The sequence below is a fragment of the Megalobrama amblycephala genome, linkage group LG6 (genome assembly GCF_018812025.1).
Source record: "Megalobrama amblycephala isolate DHTTF-2021 linkage group LG6, ASM1881202v1, whole genome shotgun sequence".
NCBI classification, from domain to species: Eukaryota; Metazoa; Chordata; class Actinopteri; order Cypriniformes; family Xenocyprididae; genus Megalobrama; species Megalobrama amblycephala.
The window spans coordinates 42,112,227-42,140,074 of record NC_063049.1 but is presented as its reverse complement, the minus strand read 5'-3'; the positions used below and the strand labels follow the sequence as shown (position 1 = coordinate 42,140,074).

The following is a 27,848-nucleotide window of genomic DNA, read 5'->3' as shown; positions in this document are numbered from 1 at the left end:
GATAATAATAAAGACGCATTTGGATTGGCATTTGCAGACATTTTAAACTCTATTGGAGTTAGACAACACGTGTCAGGACCCACTCATTGTCGTAATCATACCTTAGATCTAATACTGTCGCATGGAATTGATATTGATGCTGTTGAAATTCTACAGCAGAGCGATGATATATCAGATCATTATTTAGTGTCGTGTATAATACAATTAGCCAAGGCTACAAAACCACCACCCAGCCATAAATATTGTAGAACCATCACGTCTACCACTAAAGATTGCTTTATAAATAATCTCCCCGAGCAGTTTCATCGCCTTAGTATACCTGACAACTTAGAAGAACTCGATGCTGCAACAGAAACTATTGGCTCTCTCTTTTCCAGCACATTAGATGCAGTCGCTCCTTTACGTCTAAAGAAGATTAAGGAAACTAATCCAACGCCGTGGTATGATGAGCACACTCGGGCTCTAAAACGAGCTGTTAGAAAAACTGAACGTAGTTGGAAGAAAACAAAACTAGAAGTTTTTTGCCTTTCGTGGAAAGAAAAAATGATTGAGTACAGAACGGCTATAAGAAATGCTAGATCTACTTATTTTTCAAATCTCTTAATAGAAAACAAACATAATCCTAGGTATTTATTTGACACAGTGGCTAAATTAACTAGAAACAGAGATTCAACTGCTGACGTTTCCATAGAGCACAGCAGTAATGACTTTATGAACTTCTTTACTTGCAAGATTGATAATATTAGAGAGAAAATTAAAAACATGCAACCGTCCACAGTTTCGCTTCAGACAGTGCACTGTAGTGTCCCTGAGGTAAAACTAGAATCATTCGCCGCTATAGGAGAGGAAGAATTATCTAAACTTATCAAATCATCAAAATCAACGACATGTATGTTAGACCCAATGCCGACTAAACTACTGAAAGAAATGCTTCCAGAGGTCGTAGGTCCACTTCTTGATATAATTAATTCATCCTTAACACTAGGATACGTGCCAAAAACCTTTAAGCAGGCTATTATTAAACCTCTTATTAAAAAACCTCAACTAGATCCGAGAGATTTAGTAAATTACAGGCCAATCTCGAATCTACCTTTTCTGTCAAAGATACTAGAAAAGGCAGTTTCAACACAACTGTGCTCCTTTTTAGAAAGAAATGGAATCTGTGAGGATTTCCAGTCAGGATTTAGACCATACCATAGTACTGAGACTGCTCTCGTTAGAGTTACAAATGATCTACTCTTATCATCCGATCGTGGCTGTATTTCTCTATTAGTGTTATTAGATCTCAGTGCTGCTTTTGACACTATCGATCACAACATTCTTTTAAAAAGACTTGAAAACTATATTGGCATTAGTGGAATTGCTTTGGCATGGTTCAAATCGTACTTATCTGACCGTTATCAGTCTGTAGTAGTTAATGAAGAGATGTCGTATCGCTCACAAGTTCAATATGGAGTACCACAAGGCTCAGTACTAGGACCGTTGCTTTTCACTCTGTACATGCTGCCCTTAGGAGAGAGAATTAGGAAGCATGGTGTTAGTTTTCACTGCTACGCTGATGATACTCAGCTCTATATTTCCTCGCGCCCTGACGAAACCTACAAATTCACAAAACTAACAGAATGCATAGCTGACATTAAAAACTGGATGACAAGAAATTTCTTATTATTAAATTCAGAAAAAACTGATATCCTAATCTTTGGACCAAAAACTTCCTCACGAAAAAACCTTGAATACTCCCTAACGCTTGACGGGTGCTCCATTAAACCTTCGTCCTCAGTTAGGAACCTGGGTGTGCTCTTCGATACCAATCTTTCATTTGAAAGTCATGTTTCTAGTATCTGTAAAACCGCCTTCTTCCATCTAAAAAATATATCTAAATTACGACATATGCTCTCAATGACAAATGCGGAACAGTTGGTTCATGCATTCATGACCTCAAGACTAGATTATTGTAACGCTCTACTGGGTGGTTGTTCTGCTCGGCTTTTAAACAGACTACAGTTGGTCCAAAATGCGGCAGCTAGAGTTCTTACTAGAACCAGAAAGTATGACCATATTAGTCCAGTTCTGTCAACATTACATTGGCTCCCTATTAAACATCGTATAGATTTTAAAATCTTGCTACTTACTTATAAAGCTCTAAATGGTTTAGCTCCCCAGTACCTAAGTGAGCTCTTAATGCATTATAGTCCTTCACGTTTACTGCGATCTCAGAATTCAGGCCAGTTGATAATACCCAGAATATCAAAATCAACTGAAGGCGGCAGATCCTTTTCCTATTTAGCACCTAAACTCTGGAACAATCTTCCTAGCATTGTTCGGGAAGCAGACACACTCTGTCAGTTTAAATCTAGACTAAAAACACATCTCTTTGCTCTTGCATACACATAACACATTATCAATACATTAACATTTTTCAAATCCGTTAAAGGATTGTTACGCTGCAATAATTAGGTCGGCCGGAACCGAGAACATTTCCTATAACACTAGATATACCTGTACATCAGAATAAGAATGGCATCTACGCTAATATCTGTCTCTCTGCTTATCCTGAGGTTTGCCGGGTGCTGGATCCAGGCCGTATCCAGATCAGATGGAGAACCTGTGTCTGGACCTGACTACAACGTAGCCCAGGAGACAATGGGCCTACAGATCCAGTTCTGGCTGCATCTATAATTCAGATTTTTAATCCCCGTATCCGCTTACATATATTTATATATAATCTATTTTTAATCTCTATAATAAAAATGTATAATTCAGATTTTGATCTCCATATCCATTTACATATATTATATATATCTTCCAAGGGGTTTTTTCCCTCCTAGGACTTTTTTCCCAGTGTTAGCACGCTGGGTTTTTCTCCTAGGGGGTTTTTTCCACCCCTGGGAGTCAGCCGACATTGGCTTAATGTAGCACCATCTTGTATATGTTACATATTACCACGCTTGTTTGTACAGCTTATTTTTAACCACTTCCCTTTTTTCTGTGCTTCTAATATGTAAAGCTGCTTTGAAACAATTACCAATTGTAAAAGCGCTATATAAATAAATTTGACTTGACTTGACTTGAGAAGTGAGTAATTCTCTCTCCTCCCTTTGTATTTTGATTAACATCAATGACACTTTAAGATCTGCCGTTGCTGCACATGATGCAGATCTGACTTTTAAATATAAACATTGTGTAAGTTAGCCTATTTGTTATTTTATATTAGGCCTAGCATGGTGTATTCTTATTCGTCCCATTTTCTAACAAATCTTTACGTTCTTTTAAGACTGCTCTTATGAGGACACTCGACAAAACGGAAATTTTGGCATAAGCTGTGTGTGTTATGGTTCGATCAAGCGCGGAACATTCTCAGACAGCGCCTTCTCTTTTGTCTTGTCGTGCTTGAATGGTTTAAAAGCAGTTGCATGAATAAGAGCTTGATCATATAACAGAAAAATAGATACTGCGTTAATTGTGTTAATTGTGTTAAATATTTTTAATGTGTTAAACTGAAAAAAATTGCCTCTGTGCTGCGGTGAGCAAGTGATGAAACCGGTGTTGCAATTGAACACAGGTAACACAGACTAAGCCTAATGTTCATCTGTCTTTAGTGTGTAATGTGTTGCTGTTTGAGCATGAAAAAGGTATGCAAAGTTCAACGAACACATCTCAATATTCCTCATTTAAATAATTCCCGCCCAAGGCATATGCAAAATAAAGGGGTGGGGCCTGGTTGAGTTGGTTAGTAGACTGTTGAAACTGGTGGTTATGGTAAGGGGCGTGGCATTTCCTAAACACACTCAAAGCGCTTGACCAATCACAACACACTGCTCCAGCCAACCAATCAGCACACACTGAGCTTTTCAGAAGGAGGGGCTTCATAGAGGCAGGAACTAAACAGAGTGTTACTGACAGACTGAGAAGAGAGGAGCTGCAACAATGATAAAGATGGGAAAAATAAGGTGTTCAAGTATGAAAACCTATTCTGGCAGAGCCCAAAAAACTTAAAGGGGGCCTGTTATGCCCTTTTTCAAAGTAAATATTGATTGAAAAAAATAACACACATCAAACCTTTAGGAATAGGCCAAAAAGAGTGTAGCATCAACTTTAGAAATGAGCAATAATCTAAATCATACCTGAATCATGGCGACCTCATTAGTCACAAGGCAGTAGCGTATGACGACATTACACTCGGCGATGTCCAAGCCCTCTTCTGCAACAGTGGTGGCTATCAGCAGATTGATCTCCCCTTTACGAAACCTTTGCAACACATCCTTCTGCTCTGCCTGAAGACAGCCAGACATTGTTTTATTTAAATTGATATTATGCCTCAAAATCAATGAAATTGCAGAAACGGATACATCGCTCAGTGACTCACAGCGGTCATCGGTTTGACCACGCTCTGATCTCCACCGCCGATCAGATAGCTGGCACTGACTCCCACTTCCTCAAACTTGGGGTTTTCTTGAATCCATTGGCAGAGAGCGATGGCACTGAGACGGGTCCGGGTGAATATGATGCCTCTCGCCACCTCTCTGGTGCTGAATTCCTTCAGGATGATGGTTTTCAGTTGGGCCAGATTATTATTTTCATATTCTGGCTTTCCCATCAACTCCTGCAGCTTTGCTTTTTTGTCTGTTGTGTATTAAGCAGGGTTTTTATAGTTAACTAAAACCATAACAAACACTTTTGTTACTTGAAATACAGTAGTCAACATTTGAAGTGGATCGAAAAAGTTCTTCAAAGTTCTCCTAAGAACTAAGTTGTCATAGGAAGACGATTTTAGGACAACTTTGATGAAAGGTTTTGATCCACTTCAAATGTTGACTACTATATATACACTGTAAAAAAGCATTTTTTGAGTTAACTTAAAAAAGTAAGTTACCTGGATGCCTTAAAATGTTGAGTTCATTGAAATTAAAATTTGAGTTAATACAATGAAGGCAATTGGTTTAATCAACAGAAACTCAAAATATTATGTTATCTGAACCACATTAATTGTCTAAGTTGTTTTGATAAATGTTAATAATGAAATGATAATGTTATGATAATATTTTTTATATATATATATATATATATATACTCTGCTAGTCACCAAAGCAACAGCTATCATCTTAGTTTAACTTGATGTACTAAAATAACTAAAACTGAATACAAAAAATTTGACATATTTAAAAAAGAAAACTAATAGAAGTGACAAAAACAAGAAATTTACTAAAACTTTAATTTCTTTCAAAAGTTGTAATATATGTCTATATTAATATCAAAACAAATGTTGAATATCAAAACATTGAATGAATTAATATAAAAACAAGTGTTTTAGTATTCATTCATATTTTGAATTAGTATTTAACTTATTATTTAATTAATATTTTGTGCTTTTGTCATTTTAAATATTTCTATTTAGCTTTTATTATTATTATTATTTCAGTATTAGTTTTAGTAATAGCATTTCAACTTAAACACTTTATTTCAGTTAGTTGCAGTCAGTTAAGTTTTTAATCTAATATGTACATTTTATTTTTTTCAGCTTTATTGAAAATGAATAATTGAATTTGGCATCATTTGATCACTCTCATGTTGTTCCCATGCCTTTTTTCTTTCTTAAAGTATAAAGTGCTCAGGCTTTATTGGACGTCTCTTGTTGTGTCTCACATAATAAAGAAAATAATACGGCAATGGAACAACATGAGGATGAGTGAAAAAATGATGATAAAATCTTCTGGTTGATCTGTTCTTTTAATAGTACGCTTGACTCCATGCTTTGTTTTGTTTCATTAAAGGATTAGTTCACTTCAGAATGAAAATTTTCCTGATAATTTACTCACCCCCATGTCGTCCAAGATGTTCATGTCTTTCTTTCTTCAGTTGAAAAGAAATGAAGGTTTTTGAGGAAAACATTCCAGGATTTTTCTCCATACAGTGGATTTCAAAGGGCTCTACAGGATCCCAGCCGAGAAATAAGGGTCTTAACGCAAATGCTCGTCTTGCACTAGCTCTGCGATGCATCAAGCATTACATAATCACGTTGGAAAGAAGGAAGTACCGACCCAGTGTCTACTAAGAGAACGTGCGAAAACCAAGTCAAATGGCCTTTACAAAAAAAATTTAAAACAACGATGTCAGACAATTTTGAATTTGGAGGAGAAAACCCTACTGTGGTACTTCCGCCTACGTCACGCGTGACCTTTCAACATGATAACGTAATGCATGGCGCATCGCAGAGCAGTGCACAATGAGCATTTGTGGTTAAAAAGTATATACATTTTTATTTTATAGAAAATGGCCGATGGTTTCTCTAGATAAGACCCTTATTCCTCGTCTGGGATCATGTAGAGCTCTTTGAAGCTGCACTGAAACTGACATTTGGACCTTCAACCCGTTGAACCCCAGTGAAGTCCACTATATGGAGAAAAATCCTGGAATGCTTTCCTCAAAAATCTTAATTTCTTCTCGAGTGAAGAAAGAAAGACATAAACATCTTGGATGACATGGAGGTGAGTAAATGATCAGGAAATATTAATTCTGAAGTGAACTAATCCTTTAACAACTTGTGTAATTGCTGGAGCCGCATAAAAGATGTCCATTTTTATAATACCTTTGAACAAAGTGAAGAGGAATCGCTCTGTGTCCGTGATGGTAATGGTGCCTTCCTCATCGGGGCTGGATTTTGTCTTCAGCTCTTCGTTGTGATACTTGTCGAGGAAGTGGAAGGCGTCTGACATGCGTATGGTGTTGCTCTGATGAAGAGCCTCGTTGTAATGGCGGAGATGTTCGGCGCACACACGGACCTTCTGATTCTCTTCCTTAGCAGCTGGTGAACAATACAGACAGTCAAAGTTTATAATAGAGTTTAACAGTATTACTGCTGTCAGCATTCGCAGTGGATGATGGGATGAGTAGTTAATTCCCACTATCGACTTCGATACCAAGTCGGTACTGAAATTTTAAAAATGCGATGCTTTGAGCGCTGTTGAGCGGATTCATAAACACCTCTGATTGGCCATTGTGTTCACATGCTCATCGGATATATCTGTGATTGGCTACAATGATCAATGCTTCAAAAATGTTGTAAATAGCCATCAATGACTCTCTTCACTGAGCGCTAACACAGATACACATGTGAGCGTTTGATAGCAAGCGTCTATCAGCGAACCGCTCCTGCTTTCAAAACGCTTTCAAATTCAAACATTTCCGTGTGCTTTCAAACACTCCCGTGCATTGATCATTAGCCAATCACAGACATATCTGTTGAGCATGTGAACACAATGGTCAATCAGAGGTGTTTACTAATCCACTCGACAACGCTCAAAGCGGCACATTTTTTAAATTTCAGTACAGATTGTTACCGAAGTCGGTACTTTTGACAACTCTAATTCCCACATTAAATAATTCAAGTACTCTTGTCTTATACCCTTATTTTTTATATACCCATTTTCCAATTACTTATTTTTGTGTCAAGTGCTTTAATGCTGTGATTCATTTTAGAGCTGGTTGTTTTCATCAGGATTTCCTAGAAATATACCAGGGTTATTATCATTAAATAAAAAAACATTTTCATTACTTGAAATAAAATATACATTACCTGAAATAATATAAAATATAAAAAACTATTCATTTTTGATTAGTTTAATTTAAATTACTACAACAAACATTTAAATTATAAACCATACTGCATAGTGGTCAAAAGTGATGTCTGGCCTTTATTCAATTATTTATTCACTGTTTATTATTTGTGATAACGCAATGAAACATGCCAAATTATGCGGACATAATTTTTGAACAGGCTGTCATTCAAAGAAATTATGAATACATACAAAAAACGAGAGAGAATGCATTTTCTATGCATTTTTTTGCATAATCAAATAAAACCTATAGCTGTAGTTTACCTTTTTTGTCAAATAATTTTGTTGGATAAATACCTTAATCAAGTTTAGTGTTTTGTTCTTCCCTCTTATTTAAAATATTTATTAAAACATATCAAATATTTTCCTCATATTTTGATATTTTGTTGGGTAATTAAAAACAAATATCCCCTCCGCACATCAATTTTGGCCACTACTATATAGACATATTTAAAAAAATAAAACTAATAAAGATGAAAAACACAACAAAATTACTTTAACTAAAATCACAATGTAAACAGAACATATACAAATAAAATCTAATTCAAATTCAAAATAACAAAAACTATAATAGTATATCAATAATACTAAAATATCTCTGTAACCAAAGCTGAAAAAGTAGGCGGTGATTGTAGTATACTAGTTAGTCATAACTAGCCTTTGAGGATGCTTATTATTATTATTATATGAATTCTGGATCTGTTCAGTTATTCTGAATGTCTGAACACAGATCAGAAACTTTGTTGGAATTCACAGTTAAATACAGTTAAAAACAGGAAGGAGACCCTGTTATTACTGTGGCTTACTGAAACACATTTTGCATGAGTGCATGACTGTATATGAAATTCTTATCATGACTTCAACAATATGGTGGTTAAATCATGGTTTCTGCAAGAAGCAGAGAACTCACAGAGAGAAACCGCATTTCAGTAAAATCCAATCTCCAATTGTTGGAAGTGATATATTTATACAGTTATACAACAATGAATAATATAAAATACTTGCATAACATAAAATATCTAGTCATTTAAATACTTTACAGCAGAGCAAACTAGACACATTTCAAGTGGTTTGGCTAGTTTAGCTGGTCACAAAAAGAATTTCTCTTTTTAGAGCTTTTCTAAAGGATCCGTGTATTCTGACAAAATGATTTTTTTGCAACATGCGCAATATTTTGCAAATATTTCTTTATATTATAGTAGCAGACTAGTGAGAGATTTAAATTTTTGCGACTGTGTTTTTGTGGTGTCATCATGCTGAACACCGTTACTGACAATCCTCATTTTGGCTGCGTGAGATTCTCCAGCTTTGTTGTTGTTGAGCTGTTAAAGCTCCGCCCTCTTCTGGAAAGGGGGCGGGAGCAGCAGCTCATTTGCATTTAAAGGGACACGCACAAAAACGGCGTGTTTTTGCTCACACCCAAATAAGGGCAAATTTGACAAGCTATAATAAATGATCTGTGGGGGATTTTGAGCTGAAACTTCACAGACACATTCTGGGGACACCAGAGACTTATATCACATCCTGTGAAAGGGGGTATTATAGGTCCCCTTTAAAAATCTTTCCATTCTAAAACTTTTGAACAGTAGTGTATATGACACCTTTAAGATTTTAATAATTTCTATTACTTTTTCCTGATATTTCCAGGTTTTGAATGACCCATTAAACCTCTATATATCTAAGAGTGTCTTAATTTTCTCACCATTCTGCTCTTTCTGCACCGCCCACTGTTCGTAGTTCTGTGTGCCGGGCTCACAGAGGGGCAGAAGACCAGCATGTGTGTGGATTTCATCCATTATCTTCTTGATCACGTCTCCAAACGGGTCCTTTAACATGCAGTAGACATTTTGAAATAATACACCTCTGAACAGAATACTAACTAGGGATGCACCAATATGAAAATTTTGGCCGATACCGATAACCGATAATTCTTTATATTTGAAAGCCGATAACCGATATATTGGCCGATAAATCGAAATCCAAATTTTTATATTATTTTTGAGAGCCTGATTACAAAAACAAGTCTCACCATTCAAAGTCATGTCCCAAACATACAATTATAATTTTATGTAGCTTATATGACAGACTTGTGCTGTACATGTTGCACTTAACTGGATTACCTTATCATATTTCAAGCCATTCAAAACCATCATGGCAGACATCTGAAGTGTCTCAGCTGAAATAAATAATCCATAATTTATGGGCTTTGATATCAACCAAATTTTCTTATTGGGTCGATAACGATAACATTAAAAATGAACATATATCGAACCATACCGATATGGTGGCTGATATATCGTGCATCCCTAATGCTAATGCCATAACAGTACAGTTCGTATCTTCTTGCATTTTATTGTTGACAGGCAAGAAGTCTTTGTATTGTTATTTGTTGTTTATACAGATTTTTCTAGAAATAACTAAACATTTATTAAATGTTAATTTCTGCGCTACTAGTGGCACCAAACAGAAAATCGTGACACTCGCCCCATCTGGGGCTGAATTCACCAAAATATTCGGTAACACTTTAGTATGGGGAACACATATTCACCATTAACTATGACTTTTGCCTCAATAAGCTACTAATTTACTGCTTATTAATAGTTAGTAAGGTAGTTGTTAAGTTTAGGTATTGGGTAGGATCAAGGGATGTAGAATATGATCGTGCAGAAAAAGGCATTAATATGTGCCTCATAAGTATTAATAAACAGCCAATATGCAAGCTAATACGCAAGTTAAAAGTTAGGATTGTTCCCCATACTAAAGTGTTACCAAATATTCTTGAGAAAGAAGTTAAGAAATTTCGTAATTTAAATTTCAAGAATTTCATAACAACATGCAGTTCATTGTGCAAGATTCTTTTGAAGAATTTGAATTCTGCTTATGATCTGTCTTAAGAAAAACATAATAACATTTTTAAGTGTTTTTGGAATACAGAATATTCTTAACTTTTCTCTTGAGTAAGAATTAAGAAGAAAAAATTAGAAGAAAACAGTAGTTAAGAAGAATTTTATTCCTAAGAATGTTTTGTGAATCCACGATTAAGTGGAATTACCTGCTTTCGCTCTTCTGCTCTTGCAATCCTTTTGTATGGCGTTTTGGCCTCTTCTTCTTCAAAAGTCTTTGTTTTTATTGTGAAGGCATCCAAGTTTGCGCAGATCTGTAATTCATCAAAATAATTTTTGAACTCTCAGTTCCAGATTGTAAATGACTAACAGATGAGCTGATCAATAACATCACACACCAAGGGACACAAACTGACCTTGACTGAGTACCATTTACAAACAGCAAAACTCCCTTTTGCATTTGTTTTGATTGACATTTGATTCTTGAACGATCTGTTGAAATCAGCTCATAAGAATCATTTGATTGTGAATCAGACTTCATTGGTTGCACTATGTATACGTTTGATGTTTGCATGTTTGTTGTAAATAAATATAGATGCTTAGGAACTGTTAAAGTCATGAAAATCATAACCCTGTTTTCTTGCACTGAGAAACGAATGCAAAAGAGTTTCTCTTGGCGCTCTGGTGGTGCTGTCATAAAGATTCATGGTAAAGCAGACCAGCAGGGTAATAATGCAGGGTTGGGGCTGATTCTCTCTCCTGGCTGGAGAGGCATGAAAGGCATGCAGAGGTTTATGGCTGCCTCCAGTGCAGGGGCGCGCGGAACATTGGAAACAGCTTTGTGGTGGAGAAAACAGTAAGAGATGTGGGAGACGAGGAGGGTGTGGATGTGGAAAAGTCCGATTAGAGAAACAGTTAGGGAAGATTTGATTTGTGAAAGGAAGGAAAAGATTGCTTCTCCAAAAAAAAAAAGAAGGAAAAAAATCCAAATCTTTGTGTATGGCAATAAAAGTGTGTGTTTTGTAGGCATGGGTGTGGGAATTTTTACAAATGTAACAAATATGCTTCTACTTAATGGTTCCAGTTCCTTAACAATTCCATTGAAGCTTCTTTTAGAACTTTTTAGGAGCTATACACTCTAAAAAATGCTGGGTTAAAAACAACCCAAGTTGGGTTGAAAATGGACCCAGATATTGGGTTGTTTTACCCAGTGGTTGGGTTAAATGTTTGCCCAACCTGCTGGGTAGTTTTATTTAACGCAACTATTGTTTAAAAATTACTGTATTGCTTGCTTAAAATGAACCCAAAGAATGTTGGAAATGAACATTAATAAGTTTAATGTATAATAATTAAACAGTAAACATTTATTAAATTGCTTATTAATAATTGTTCACCTTTTGATTATTATTGTTGCCTCTAGTAATTATGTGTCTGATTTTTTTTTTTTTAATTTCCAACCTATTTTGGCTTCATTTTTAAACAATAGTTGAGTTAAATAAAACTGCCCAGCATGTTGGCCAAACATTTAACCCAACCACTTTCCATTGTCCTTTTTTAACCCAGCTTGGGTTGTTTTTAACCTCACATTTTTTAGAGTGTACTATGTTTGTTTATACCACAGTTCAAAAGTTTGGGGTCAGTAAGATTTAAAAAAAAAAAATATATATATATTTTGTAAACATTATGCTCATCAAGGCTGAATTTATTTAATTAAAAATACAGCTGACACAGTAATATTGTGAAATATTATAATAATTTTAAATAACTGGGTTTTTTATTATAATATATATTATAAACTGTAATTTTCAGCATCATTACTGCAGTCTTCAGTGTCACATGATCCTTCAGAAATCATTCTAATATGAAACATTTCTGATTATTATCAATGCTGAAAACAGTAGTGCTGCTTTTTATTTGACCTGGAAGACTTTTGTAACATTATCAGTGTTTTTATCATAATTTTATCACGCAGTCATGCAGAATAAGGTATTAATATCTGCTTTATATACTAATAAACAGCCAATATCCTAGTAATATGCATGCTAATAAGCAGCTAGTTAATAGTGAGAATTGGACCCTAATCTAAAGTGTTACCACACACACACACACATTATATATATATATATATATATATATATATTCAAAATGTACTGGTCAAGGTGTATATTGTCTTTTTTCATGACACCTAGTCATTCTTTCATCACTTACATTTCAAACTGCAATATATCACTTTTTTACAAATACAAATATCACTTTTTTTTCTGTCACTGCAGATTCAGATGCAGATTAGCGGAACAACACAGATTGTCATTTACCTGGAGAATGTGTTGCTCTGCCATCTGCTGGCTCATTGCTCCTCCCACACCAGGTGAGGCAGTCAGACCCAGAATCTGAGGGATCGGAACTGGACTTTTCTCCTGCTTCTTCAGCAGCTGGTTCTTATGCTTTTGTTTTAGGTAGCGAATCATGATGTGGTTATACACATCACCCTTCTTCGTGTGGTGGCATTCATCAATAACCATCAGGGTGAACTCTGCAAGTATAGGAATTGAATCAGTATTGAAAATCATATTTACCAGATATATTAGATTATTATATTAGATATTAAAATATTCTTAATATTTTAAATTATTAATGTCTTTCTAGTGCATTAGTTTTTTTTTTTGTTTTGTTTTTTTTTTACATTTTTTTAACATTTTTTTTTTTTACATACAATGAAAGTCAATGGAGTCCAAATGTTGTTTGGACCCCAAAGTTCTTCAGAAAAATCATTTTGTTCTGAAGCAGTAAGAACGTCACAAAGGTTTGGAACGAGGTAGAATGTTCAATTTTGTGTGACCTATCCCTTTTATTTGTATGACAATTAATCGCCAGCCAGAATTTGTGATCTTGACAGAACTGTACATATATGTATATATATAACACATGTTAATAATACAACGTTCATAGTCTGTTTATACAAACAGTAAAAGCTCTTGGTCATTTTTTTCTAGCATGTGTTTCTAATCAACAAAGGCGAGTGCTGTAAACCTGCAGTCCATTCTCACCGGCTAAGTTTACAGTTTTTGTGCCGCCCTCCGGCGCTCCCAGGGGACTCTGGGGAGAAAAAAAAGGTAGTCTGCATTTCACACACCGACAGAGGCGGTGGGTGATGGGGCCACGTTTTACAAATCAGACTTTAAAGGTGCTGCCTGTTTGGCCCCTGAGGGCTGGAATGGGACATGCAGTGGAGCTCAGATTCTGAAAATGACAGCAAATCTCCACTGAATTTGATCAGCCAGACGTGTGGCCCATGGACCAAAAAATAAAGGATTTAAGAGTAAAACGAGGGGAAAAAATCAACAAACAGCATATGCCACAGAGGAGGAATCCCACCTTGCGGTGGACGGTGCCAGAGAGACTCACAGGAGAGCTGAATCTGCCAGCAAAGACTGATGGGAAAAAACACTGTCACATGAAACCTCAGAGGAGGAGCTTTGGTCTCCTTTCAACATCAACAGAAGGTGAACCCATTTGACTGGACTCTGACTCTCTGAAAGTGTTGAAATAATTCTGTTTAATGCAAGGGAAATGTGACCTACGTGATAATTTGATCCCGTCCTCGTCGCCATTCTTGGCTTTGGCGAAAGAGTTTTCCAGAATCTGTGCCGTGCAGATGATGATGTCATTTTGCTCTATGATTTGTGGTAAGGAGATTTTGAGCTGCGAAGCTCCGCTGACTCGCTCAACTGAGTATTGGTGCTTCAGAAACCGCCCAAACTCGGCCTTGTAGTGCTGCTCGACCAGGGGAACCTAGAAAGAAATTATTTAGCATTATTACACGGCTCTCTGAAACGCTGGATTCTGATTGGTCGTCACGACATTCCGAGCTCCCCAATGGGGTGCAACAGTGCCCACCCACTTTTTCAGCGATGCTGGTTCCGGAAGTATAAGGAATTTTAAAATAGTCTTTGTTAAAGAGTTATATGTCAACCAGCTACGAGGTGAATCACAACACTACAAACTTTGATTTGAAGCAAAAACGGTTTTGAAAATCAATACAGACAAAGATACAGTACTTAACGCTTTAGTGAGGGAAAGAACTACAATCCTATTAAGCATTGCGAACAGCACAATCGAATTAAAGGGTTAGTTCACCCAAAAATTCACCCTCGGTTCCACACCCGTACGACCTTCGTTAATCTTCGGAACGCAAATTGAGATATTTTTTATGAAATCCGATGGCTCAGTGAGGCCTGCATAGGGAGCAATGACATTTCCTCTCTCAAAATCCATTAATGTACTAAAAACATATTAAAATCAGTTCATGTGAGTACAGTGGTTCAATATTAATATTATAAAGCGACGAGAATATTTTTGGTGCGCCAAAAAAACAAAATAACAACTTATTTATTGATGGCCGATTTCAAAACACTGCTTCAGGAAGCGTCGGAGCATAATGAATCAGTGTATTGAATCATGATTCGGATCACGTGTCAAACTGCCAAACTGCTGAAATCACGTGACTTTGGCACTGATTGTGCTCTGAAGCTTCCTGAAGCAGTGTTTTGAAATCGGCCATCACTAAATAAGTCATTATTTTGTTTTTTTGGTGCACCAAAAATATTCTTGTCGCTTTATAATATTAATATTGAACCACTGTACTCACATGAACTGATTTAAATATATTTTTAGTACATTAATGGCTCTTGAGAGAGGAACTGTCATTGCTCCCTATGCAGGCCTCACGGAGCCATCGGATTTCATCAAAAATATCTTAATTTGTGTTCTGAAGATGAACGAAGGTCTTATGGGTGTGGAACGGCATGAGAGTGAGTAATAAATGACAGAATTTTCATTTTTGGGTGAACTAACCCTTTAAAAACGATGGAGAAATATAAAACTGCTCATTTACAAATGTTGATTATATGTATAAAAACAAGTTTATTGCAAAATATGCCTATATATGCAAACATTTCACATTTTGAGAGCGTAGGGTGACGACTAACTTGATTACGTCATTCACTGTCCTTCATGGAAGTGGGCGGGGCTAAATAATTATTTTGGAGCATGTTGCTTATTTTGACTCTGGTGTAATTTTCTGTACAGCATCATGGGTAATGTAGTTTTTCACCAGGAATCCCACTATTATTTTAAAAATAAGCTGAAATAATGCGGGCTGACTGCTTCAGCAGAAGCAAATACCATCAAATAAAAACCTTGTAGCTCACAGTAGGGTCTGTCTTTAAAGGATTATAAGTTATCATTCAAAATCAATTTCCTTATGGAGAAAATGAATGGGGTTTTTACTTCCAGAACCCAACTGTTACACTCGATTACACGGCTCTCTGAAATTCTAGATTCTGATTGGTCAGTCGCAACATTCCGAGGTCAGTTGGTTCCCAAAAATGACCGCTCATCCGGGTATTTGAGGTCGGCATTTCCTTCATGTCTCTCATTTCATTAAAACGGAGCCTCAGTTATTGAATGTATTTACAGTAAAATGAAACTGTATTAATAGTGTTAATAAGATAATAAACAGGTCAGATTTTAAAACGGTTTCTTCTCAAATGTGGCAAGTAGTCATGTAATAAGTGGGAATAAGCAGGATAATGTACATCTAGCCACTTTTTTGTGATAACAACCAGCTGAATGTACATTATCCTGCTTATTAGGCAGTTGCTAATGTTTTCTTTGTGGTCGCTATAGGATATTGCATGACTTTTTTTGTGATTTCAATTTATATGGTCGTTATTTCTCTGCAGGGAACTGGCAGTTTAAAGGAAGTCTGGACAAACCGAGGTGCTGAGTTGTAGGTTTGCACCACACTTTTGCTGATGTGGATCTTTTAACACGGTTTGTGATTCAAGACATGATTCAGCAGGACAAAAAGTCCCTCTGCTGCCACAACAAACACTCAAAAACATCATCTCATTTCTGTTTTTCTTTCGCAGAGACTTGAAAAAGACTCCAATTCAGTGCCTGTTGAACTAATCAATCACACAGTTGGGCGGAGGATAATGTTATTGCTCAAAAGTTGCTCTTTCTGTTTTCATGTAAGTATCAACTTTGTCTCAGATGTTTCTCTTGAAATTCTAAGAATAGCCTCAAATGAGACATTTGTTGACATACAGTGAAAGTTTAGGGCTGTGAAATTAATGTTGGTACCAAATCATTTGGTCTTGGAAGAATTTGATGAGAAATGATTGATTTTTAATGAAATAAAATAAAAAAAATTTATTTAAATATAAAATAATAAATCTGAGCTCTGTTTGAGACATTGAGATCTCATTAGTTTAATGAATGAATAAGATGAATGAATATGAGATGGTATTGTGCTATATGTAAGGAATAATTGACGACGGGTCGTTGAATTATAAGAAAATAATGGCACCTGAGGTGGTCGTGGCCGTTACACCTGTATTATTTTCTAATAATTCATCAGAGCGGAGTCAATTGACCTTTCGCCGGGAGTTTGATTGACAAGCGATCTAACCAATCATAATGCCGAATCCGCCATTTTGTCCGACAAAGCAGTCAGGAGTTAGAAGATCAACTTCGGTGGACTTGAACTTGAAAAATGGTGTGTACTGACGTCTTTCCGCGTTTTAAAGAACATTCCTTCTGATGTTCATTCATGTTTATTTGATGCTGTTTACGAGGCACTTGAGCTGAGGCGCTACAGCAATCTGTCATGACACATTAAAGAGCTACAAAACAGTTTGGCGAGTCTGCGTCTCTCAACAGTGGTCAGCAGCAGTGTCTCTACTAATAGCGAAACTGTAAGTTTATCTGCTTCAAGAACAGCACCGTTATTACTTCGCTAGTGAGATATGTCATGTAGCTTTTAAGTTGCTAAACCACTTTACTGATAAAATCAACATGTTTCTCTCATGAGAGTGAGAGAAAGAGAGTATGTGCTTTCTGTACATAATAAAACGTAATATTGTGGCAAAAAACATGGAAATAATTTGTCGTTTTTAACCTATTTGCTCGGCCAGTGTCGTTTTCGGTTTTGGTCCTTTTGGTGTTTTAGTCTGTAAGGTGTAATGGAAGCTTGTTTCCGCCACTTTTTATCTCACAATTCTGCCTTTTTTTCTCAGAATTGTGAGATTTAAACTTGCAATTGTGAGTTTTTATCACACAATTCTGATTTTATAACTCGCAGTTCTGACTTTTTTCTCAGAATTGCGTGATATAAACTCACAATTGCGAGTTATAAAGTCAGAATTGTATGATATAAACTCTTTCCCCTCACAATTGGACATTATATCTCACAATTCTGACTTTATATCACACAATTCTGACTTTATAACACACAATTCTGACTTTATATAACACAATTCTGACTTTATAACACAATTCTGACTTTATATCACACAATTCTGACTTTATAACTTGCAATTGTGATATTATATCTCACAATTGCGAGAAAAAAAAGTCAGAATTGTGAGATAAAAAGTCGGAATTTTTTTTTTTTGTTTGTTTCATGGTGGAAACAAGCTTCCATTGTAAGGACCTTTGAAATAACTGAATGATCATTTGGCGAAGTGATATGTACATGTAATGCGGTTAAGACCTGCCTGGAACTACTTTAGCCATGCGTTTCCCTGAAAATAATTGCACACCTTAGAATGTTCGTCAACCAATCAGATTCAAGCATTCAACAGCCCCGTAGTATGATTTTTTTTTTTAAAATCATGACACCTAATAATTTTTTACTATTTCTATAATATTGACAATACTATATGTTACAGGTGAATTTGTCATATTTGTAGTTGATGGATGGCAGTGAGGCACCTTGTTGACCAGAACGACAACTTTCCCCGGTTGTCCCATCTGCTTCTTCCTCTCCAAATGTTCTTTAGTGATATACACAGCAACCCTGGTTTTACCACTTCCTGTTGGGAGGCAGATGATGATGTTCTTTTCCTCCAGAGCTGGTCTCGCCACCTCCATCTGATAGTCACGCAGAACAATTTCCCTCTTACTCGCTGAGAGAGAGAAGGAGAGAGAAAGTGACATGCCATATATCATGATCCTGCAGGTACAGTTGTGCTTGCCTTCAGCATCCAGAGCAGAGGAGGGATTCTGTATCTCCATGAAGGGTCAGCTATTGCAATTACAGCTGTGTTTTCTTTATCCCCTGCTAGTTAGAATAACATCGTTGTTTATGAAGTCACCCACTCTAAAGCTCATTCAGACTGTCTATAAGCCTGCTGCGAGTCTCACAAAGCCTGTGAAGCACGTGTATGCTATGTTTAACCCCAAAATCAAAAGAAAATACAGAATTTCGACCACAATGCTACATATTTAAACATAAATATAAACGGTAGAAGTTTGAACATATAAACAGGTATAAACCTACACATACTGCAGCTAACATAAGAAGTAATCGATCTATACATATACCATATATAATCTAACTATATATACAAATACTCACTACACATAATCTAAAAAAAAAAAACACTTACAAATACTTTACATAAATACTGTACATATAATTAATATTTCATATAATAAAAGGAAGTACATTTGTAGTACTATTAGGATTTTTGCAATCTTTTTTTCTCATAACTAAAAATATTGTACATAATTTTATATAATATTCTGTGTTTTAAAAGTATATGTATCATGGTAGTGTTTATTGTACTGCCTTTGTTTAATTTTTTAAAAAGTGTTACATTATTAAAGCATGTCAATATTAAGAATCTAATTAGAATCAGCTTTGAAAATAATAATAATAAAAAACAAAAAAAGAACATTTGGATGCATTATGGTATTTTGGAGGTTAATATGCGCAATTGATAAAAAACATTATCACAATGCAAATATATAAAATATATAGTAGTGCTGTCAAACAATTAATCACATCTAAAATAAAAGTATTTATCATGTAAATATAAATACACACACAAGCATGCATAATAACAAAAACATTATATTTATATATAATATATTTATAATTATATATATAATTAATATATATAATATTTCTTAAATATACATGCATATGTGTGTATTTATACAAACAATAAATATACACAGTACACACACATATTATGTAAATACAAAGTTTTATTTTGGATGCGATTAATCGTTTGACAGCACTACCATATATATATATATATATATATATATATATATATATATATATATATATATATATACATACACACACATTAAGTAAAAAAAACCCTCAACATTAACATTACATTACTTTTCTTTTGATTTTGGTATGAAATGTGAGCTGCATATGTTTTTGTGAAATTCCCCTTGTAAACATTATTTTTATAGCCTCTAGCTCTCAGTACTATTTAGACTAATGAATCCACATTATCCAAACACAAGCACACAGATATCTCACTGGGGTTTACACATCTTTAAATGGTTTCCCTTACAGAAAGGCAGAATTCAAAATAGGGATCCAAAAAGAAACAAGTCTGCTTCAATCTGGAGGAACAATTACCCTAGAAACATGTGAACTGAGAGCTTCTGGCAGAGGACAGATGAGCCAGTGAAGTAGGTCTGTGTGTTTTCATTCACGTGGCTTGATGTGTGTGGAAACTTGATGAGCTCTGCCAGTATTAAAGTTTAGTTGTAGTTCTTGGATAATTTAGCATTGGCGTTCAATTTTGAAAGGGTTTTTAGATTAGTAAACTCAAACCCTTGTGGTAGTTGAAGATATTTGTTCAACTACTTCTGATCTTTTACAAATGTGTTCAACGTTTGCCTGCAAATTGACGTCATGACTGAACAGCTCCATTGAGCAAAATGTTATAGTTAAACGTGTGGGAATCAGAGCAAAACTGATATGTAGTGATAAACCGAATCATGGGAATATAGCAAGCCAAATCCATTTGATAGTTCTGAACATCCCCTGAACTCTATGTGTCCTTTTTATTTAAAGACTCCCTCATTTATATTATTTAACATGGTCAATCCATGCAAGCTCATGGAGAGTGCTGTTTAATCAAAGAGGTCATCATTCATAATCAACGTGTTATAGCGACGCAAAAGAAATATCTAACCCACATACAAAAGAGTGATAAATTCCTTAAAGGATTGCATTACATTGTGAATCATATTGAATATATCAGTCAATATTAAGTCAAGCTCACAGGCAGATTGTCCAACCTGACCATTTGATTTATGAAACGGTTTTTAGTTTAGGGAATTCATTACACAAGAAGGAAACAAGGAAGCAACAAATCACATTCCCGGGAGTGAAAATTTATTGCTCAAATGTTTCTCTCTTATAACTCAAGATACTTGATAGATTTTTCAGTTATGTTATGCAAGTATGTATCAACTTTTATCTCTGATGTTTCTCCTAAAATTCCTTAGGCGAAATAAAAACGGACACAAATGAGACGGTTGTTGCATACAATACCTTTCAAAAGTTTGGGGCTAGTAAGATTTTTTTTCAGACATTAATACTTTTGTTCAGCAATAATGTATGGAAGCTTGTTTCTGCAATGGAATAAAAAAAAAGGATAATTGCAACTTTTTATCTTAATATTCTGACTTTTTTCTCAGAATTGCATGATATAAAGTCACAGTTGCAAGTTATAAAGTTGCAATTGCGAGATATAAAGTCAGAATTGTTAGATATAAAGTAAGAGTTGTGTGATGTAAAGTCGCAGTTGTGAGTTATAAAGTCAGAATTGTGTGATTTAAACACAACTGATAAATCTCGCAATTTTGACTTTTTTTCTTGCAATTCTGTCTTTTCTCAGAATTGTGAGATGTAAACTCACACTTGCGAGTTATAAAGTCCAATTCTGAGGAAAAAAACACGGACTTTCTTCTAAGAATTGCGAGTTTATATCACACAATTCTAACTTTATAACTTGCAAGTTTATATTATGGAATTCTAAGAAAAAATAATTGTGAGATATAAACTCGCAATTGCGAGAGAAAAGGGTCAGAATTGTGAGATAAAAAGTCGCAGTTACCTTTTTTATGTTTTATTCAGTGGCGGAAACCATAATGATGCGATAAATTGATCAAAAGTGAAACTAAAGACAGTTATATTACAAAAAAATATACATTTCAAATAAATGCTGTACTTTTGAGTTCTCTGTTCATCAATAAATTGCGAGGGGAAAAAATTATCAAGGTTTCCACTAAAATATGAAGCAGCACAACTGCTTTCAACATTGACAATAATCAGAAATGTTTCATATTAGAATAATTTCTAAAGGATCTTGTGACACTGAAGACTGGAGTAATGATGCTGAAAATTCAGCTTTGGTAACAGGAGTAAATTGCATTTTACAATATTATAATAGAAAACAGTTATTTTAAAACATAATATCTAAAAAAAAATATTTTTTATATTTTATATATTTTATATTTTTTTAAAAATATTTTTATTTATTTTATCAAATAAATGCAAAAATAAATTTAAATAAATATATATATATATACAGTACAGTCCAAAAGTTTGGAACCACTAAGATTTTTAATGTTTTTAAAAGAAGTTTCGTCTGCTCACCAAGGCTACAATTATTTAATTAAAAATACAGTAAAATACAGTAATATTGTGAAATATTATTACAATTTAAAATAACTGTGTACTATTTAAATATATTTGACAAAGTAATTTATTCCTGTGATCAAAGCTGAATTTTCAGCATCGTTACTCCAGTCTTCAGTGTCACATGATCCTTCAGAAATCATTCTAATATGCTGATCTGCTGCTCAAGAAACATTTATGATTATTTTCAATGTTGAAAACAGTTGTGTACTTTTTTTTTCAGGATTCCTTGATGAATAGAAAGTTCAAAAGAACAGCATTTATCTGAAATACAAAGCTTCTGTAGCATTATACACTACCGTTCAAAAGTTTGGGGTCAGTAAGAATTTTTATTTTTATTTTTTTGAAAAGAAATTAAAGAAATGAATACTTTTATTCAGCAAGGATGCATTAAATCAATCAAAAGTGGCAGTAAAGACATTTATAATGTTACAAAAGATTAGATTTCAGATAAACACTGTTCTTTTGAACTTTCTAGTCATCAAATAATCCTGAAAAAAAATAATGTACACAAATATTTTGTACAATTGTACACATTAAATGTTTATTGAGCAGCAGATCAGCATATTAGAATGATTTCTGAAGGATCATGTGACACTGAAGACTGGAGTAATGATGCTGAAAATTCAGCTTTGATCACAGGAATAAATTACTTTGTCAAATATATTTAAATAGTACACAGTTATTTTAAATTGTAATAATATTTCACAGTATTACTGTTTTTACTGTATTTTTAATTAAATAAATGTAGCCTTGGTGAGCAGACGAAACTTCTTTTAAAAACATTAAAAATCTTAGTGGTTCCAAACTTTTGGACTGTACTGTATATATATATATAACAGTAGAGTATAGTAAGAGTTTAGAGTTGTTTAGTACAGTAGTTTGGAGTTGTGGACAGCAGCTCAGCTCATTAGAAATGTGGGTCATATTGTGAGTCAAACATACTATTATATTTAAAATATTTATTGAAGACTTTTGATTAGTCTTTTTTGATTGCTCGCATTCACTCGTTGTCTAGTAGATAATTTATTTGGAGAAAATATGAATGAAATCTCCATTTGGGTTTTTCTTTCCTGTGGGTCCCATCCTCCCTGATTGTGACTTCATGAAGTAATGAAGCGAACTGGCGGATCTCCAAACTCTTCAATCTCTGTGAGCATATGGAACATGTTTTCAATGCTCCTGAGAGTCATTGAGGAGACTCACAGCTCTCTCATCCACTCACAATCGAATTCACCAAACAACTCGTGTTCTAACTAAACGCGTTTGAATTTTACTGGTCTTGTAAATCTGCCACTGTAGTTTTTTGAATGAATGTTGGTTGGTGCGACGCAATTTTTACATGCTAACAGGAAACTTGGAGTGTTTATAATCTTCCGACAATATGACATTCCTAGAGAAGTCATCTATCTGGACGAGTTGCTTTTATAAGCCTGTACGATCACTGTTAAGCTAATAGCATTTTTGGCAGGAGGATAAAATGCACTAAACAAATAATTAAAATGTGGTCAAAATCGCAAGGAATTCCTCAGCTGTGAATGAAGTGCTGAAACACCTGAAGTGTGTAATGAATCTGTGCATCAGTTTTTACCTGCTGCAGTTGCATTACGCTTGCCATTTTTCTTTGCTATGTATATTTGAAGCAGCGCTAGGCCTCAGTGATATATTGAATATGTTTTTTTGCAATAATTATGCTAGTTTTGATGAGTGTTTTACTTTTTAACTCCTTTTTGTTCCCTCCTCTAAAGCCTTCCTGTGTCTGGAGAGTGTTATGTATTATGAAAACAGAAATTGGCATATGCACATTTACTCATCTCACACATTTCCTCTCTCTCCTGCAGACCCTGAGCCGACCCGTTCTTGATCACTTCAATATGCCCTCATGTTAGCGGCAGGCCTCGTCTGGAACAGGCATCTTTGCTGAACTCCGAGTGGAAATATTCCCTGGATGTGACGGTGATTTAGCACTTTTTTGAGGAGACGGGACTGGTGTACTTTATGCGGTGGAGGGCAACGTCTCACATGTGGAGCACTAACAGAACCACCGAGAATCGGGCCGCCGAACACAACTAAGCCATTCTTTTCCATACGCTTTTAAATAATAACTCTGAAAATTTCCTGACAGTTAATTGCTTGCAGGAAAGTTTCTCCGGCGAAGGCTGGATTATGGGTCATTAGATGTTTTGCACAAAAGAACTAAGCTGAAATGTCAAAGGGAAAATAGATTTGATGCCTTATTTCCTTTCAAACACTGAACTAGACAATGATTGAATGTACAATTAAAGACATGGCCACTATTAAAGCAGGGTTAATTTTAATAGCTCTGTCAATTAGGGTTTTGTGGCATTCAATTCACTTACTAATTTCAATGTTCGCTTTTTGACCAATGAATTTCCATGACATTTCCAATCATTCGTCATTACTGGAGAAGTGTTGTAATTCCTATGAATTTGAATTGAAATGGCCAGATCACACAGTATGTGCAGATTCAATATACATCTCAAAAGCCCGCTTCATGTTGGTCTCATTTCATTTTATTTATTTATTTTTTTAAATTACATTTTATTTTATTTATTTTTAATTTTTTTTTAGCTTTATTTAATTTTATTTTGAAATGTATAATAATTAAATGTACATTTGATGACACTTGAAGCCTTTATATGTAATGCATTATAAACATTTTTAATGCATTAATTATGCATTGTTATTCACCTTATAATGCATTGTATTTTCCCATGAATAATTATAACCATAGTTATAATACATTATAATACTTATCTATTCATTTGACACATCTTTAGAAAGTATAATGCATTAAAACATGACAAATTTCATATGTATCTGCAAATATATAATGCATTTTAACTTTAGTTACATTTATTTATGTAAAGCTATAATGCATTATAACATACTTTATGAAGACCTTTACAATGCATTATACATAAAGGCTTTATGTAAAGTGTTACTGCACATTTCTATAGCAAGGATTTTGTTTATTGAAACTCAAGCAACTTCAAGCATTTCTCAGTTTAATTCTGAGTGAATGGCACAACCCTACTGGATAATGATTTTAAAATATATATTTTTAGAGTTTGCACTCAATAAGAGAAAGTATGAAATAGTTCAGAGATGGGCATAACTAGAAACTAAATCAATGTAATTTGTAATTGAACTAATTCTTTTCCCCCATCTTTTACAGTGCATTAATTGCTGGGACTGTCCAAACTGGATCAAGTGCATTAGGTACGAACCCACACACATTCAGTTTCGGATGAAAGACATTTGACTGTACCTGACGGATCATCATCCTCTGTGAGATCTTCTTTCTCTTCCTCCTTGCCTTCTTTGTACATGTCGACATCTGTGAGAGAATATATGCACTGCTGTTAGTTTGAAGATTTGAAACACTGTTCTTGGTCTCTCACACTTTTGCATTGCATTGCATGTGTCCGTCCAGGCTTTGTTGTTTTTTCAGATAGGATAGTGATAGAGCTAAATCAGTCCAATAATGCCAAGATACAGAATACATTTATCCATGTATCTCCTCACAATAGATGAGCATGAGCAATTGACCCTTTGCCGGGAGTTTGATTGACAGGTGATCTAACCAGTCATAATGCTGAATCCTCTGTTTTGTCTGACAAAGCAGTCAGGGGAGTTAGTAGATTAACGTCGGTGGACTTGAACTTGAAAAATGGTGTGTACTGACGTCTTTCAGCGGTTGAAACAACATTCCTTCTGATGTTCGTTCATGTTTATTTGATACTATAAATAAACTAGGAAGAGTTGATTGGGTCACGAGTCGCTTGAAATGAGGCACTACAGCGATCTCGACACATTAAAGAACAACAAAATGGTATTTATTGTTCAAATTTCTTACAAAATTTGAGACTTTTTGAGATGTTTTATATCAAAACTAATCTGGTCTGTCGGCGCGTTGTGTGTCCTCTTTGCTCTGCGATGTATTTTTCACTGTGTGAGAACATGATGTGTGGCGTGAGAGCGGCATGGTTTAGTTGGACGTAGCAACAGTAACTAAAGGGGGTGGGGCTTTGCGAAAGGTCAATTCCTCACAGAGCCAACAATAACAAAAAAAAACACCAAAAGCTAGATTAGGAGTAGTTGATAAAGAGCAGGATTGTTTGTTTGCTCAACCAAGTTTTTTGATTTGTGAAAGGAAAAGCTTCAGATATTCACCTTCATTTTCAGAAGACACACCCAGAACGCTGTTGTCCACACTGCTGTTTAGGTCCTCTGACAAAAGCGAGCTATTCACAGAGTCTGCCTCCTTTTCAGCAGCTAAACACATCTGTTCACCCTCCTCAGCAGTTTTGAACTCGTGGGTCTCGACTGACATGGACTCTGTAATGAATACAGTTGAATTCAGTGCAGCAGCTCATTGTAATTCAGCCTAGGCATAATAACAATGCACAGAATATCTTGTTATCCACAGATTCTTTCTATAGGAATCATTCAGAAAAACTCATATTCTCATATCATATATACATATAATCTCATATTCATGCTGTTTCTTTTGATATGCTCTAAAACTTACTAAACTGCAGGTCATTATTACTTTTGTTGAAATTAGAATATTAACAATACTACTGTTCAAAAGTATTTTTAATGTTTTTTTGAACATCAAGCCTGCATTTATTTGATCAAAAATACAGTAAAAACAGTAATACTGTGAAATATTATTACAATTTGAAATAACTGTTTGCTATTTGAATATATTTTAAAATGTAATTTATTCCTGTGATCAAAGCTGAATTTTCAGCATCATTACTCCAGTCTTCAGTGTCACATGATCCTTCAGGAATCCTTCTAATATGATGATTTGATGCTTAAGAAACATTTCTTCTCATCATCATCATCATCATCATCATCATCATCATCATATTTTTGCTTCATATTTTGCTTAAAGGTGCTGTAGAACGTCTTTTCAAAAGATGTAATATAAGTCTAAGGTGTCCCCTGAATGTGTCTGTGAAGTTTCAGCTCAAAATACCCCATAGATTTTTTTTAATTAATTTTTTTAACTGCCTATTTTGAGGCAACTATGCACCGATTCAGGCTGTGGCCCCTTTAAATCGCGCACTCCCTGCCCCCCGAGCTCTCGACGATAATACAGTGCATAAACAAAGTTCACACAGCTAATATAACCCTCATATGGATCTTTACAAGATGTTCGTCATTCATGCTGCATGCATGCTTCGGATCATGTGAGTATAGTATTTATTTGGATGTTTACATTTGATTCTGAATGAGTTTGAGGCTATATGCTCTGTGGCTAACGGGCTAATGCTACACTGTTGGAGAGATTTATAAAGAATGAAGTTGTGTTTATGAATTATACAGACTGCAAGTGTTTAAAAATGAAAATAGCGACGGCTCTTGTCTCCGTGAATACAGTAAGAAACGATGGTAACTTTAACCACATTTAACAGTACATTAGCAACATGCTAACGAGACATTTAGAAAGACAATTTACAAATATCACTAAAAATATCATGTTATCATGGATCATGTCAGTTATTATTGCTCCATCTGCCATTTTTCGCTATTGTTCTTGCTTGCTTACCTAGTCTGATGATTCAGCTGTGCACAGATCCAGACGTTAATACTGGCTTGAACGCCTTGAACATGAGCTGGCATATGCAAATATTGGGGGCGTACATATTAATGATCCCGACTGTTACGTAACAGTCGGTGTTATGTTGAGATTCGCCTGTTCTTCGGAGGTCTTTTAAACAAATGAGATTTATATAAGAAGGAGGAAACAATGGAGTTTGAGACTCACTGTATGTCATTTCCATGTACTGAACTCTTGTTATTCAACTATGCCGAGATAAATTCAATTTTTGA

The 27,848-nt window shown here is 35.0% G+C and overlaps 1 protein-coding gene and 1 long non-coding RNA gene across 3 annotated transcripts in view; one reads left to right on the top strand and one right to left on the bottom strand.

The window, feature by feature from the left end:
- The window catches only part of ifih1 (interferon induced with helicase C domain 1), a 38,705-nt gene that overhangs the window by 7,028 nt on the left and 3,829 nt on the right, over positions 1-27,848 (bottom strand). Inside the window, exons 3-12 of the mRNA XM_048194678.1 lie at positions 26,178-26,342; positions 25,273-25,341; positions 18,236-18,429; positions 14,038-14,248; positions 12,772-12,989; positions 10,666-10,770; positions 9,316-9,439; positions 6,587-6,802; positions 4,367-4,623; positions 4,125-4,274 (exon numbers count right to left, since the gene is read on the bottom strand). Coding sequence (XP_048050635.1) covers positions 4,125-4,274; positions 4,367-4,623; positions 6,587-6,802; positions 9,316-9,439; positions 10,666-10,770; positions 12,772-12,989; positions 14,038-14,248; positions 18,236-18,429; positions 25,273-25,341; positions 26,178-26,342 — 1,709 coding nt within the window. The remainder of the gene's footprint in view (positions 1-4,124; positions 4,275-4,366; positions 4,624-6,586; positions 6,803-9,315; positions 9,440-10,665; positions 10,771-12,771; positions 12,990-14,037; positions 14,249-18,235; positions 18,430-25,272; positions 25,342-26,177; positions 26,343-27,848) is intronic.
- LOC125270762 lies at positions 13,827-26,181 on the top strand. Of its 2 annotated transcripts, XR_007185461.1 has the most exons (7): positions 13,827-13,959; positions 16,201-16,291; positions 16,390-16,491; positions 18,193-18,543; positions 19,842-19,964; positions 23,822-23,936; positions 25,180-26,181. It is a non-coding gene; the product is annotated as an uncharacterized LOC125270762 (long non-coding RNA). The 2 variants fall into 2 exon arrangements; XR_007185460.1 differs by having other exon boundaries at positions 23,822-26,181.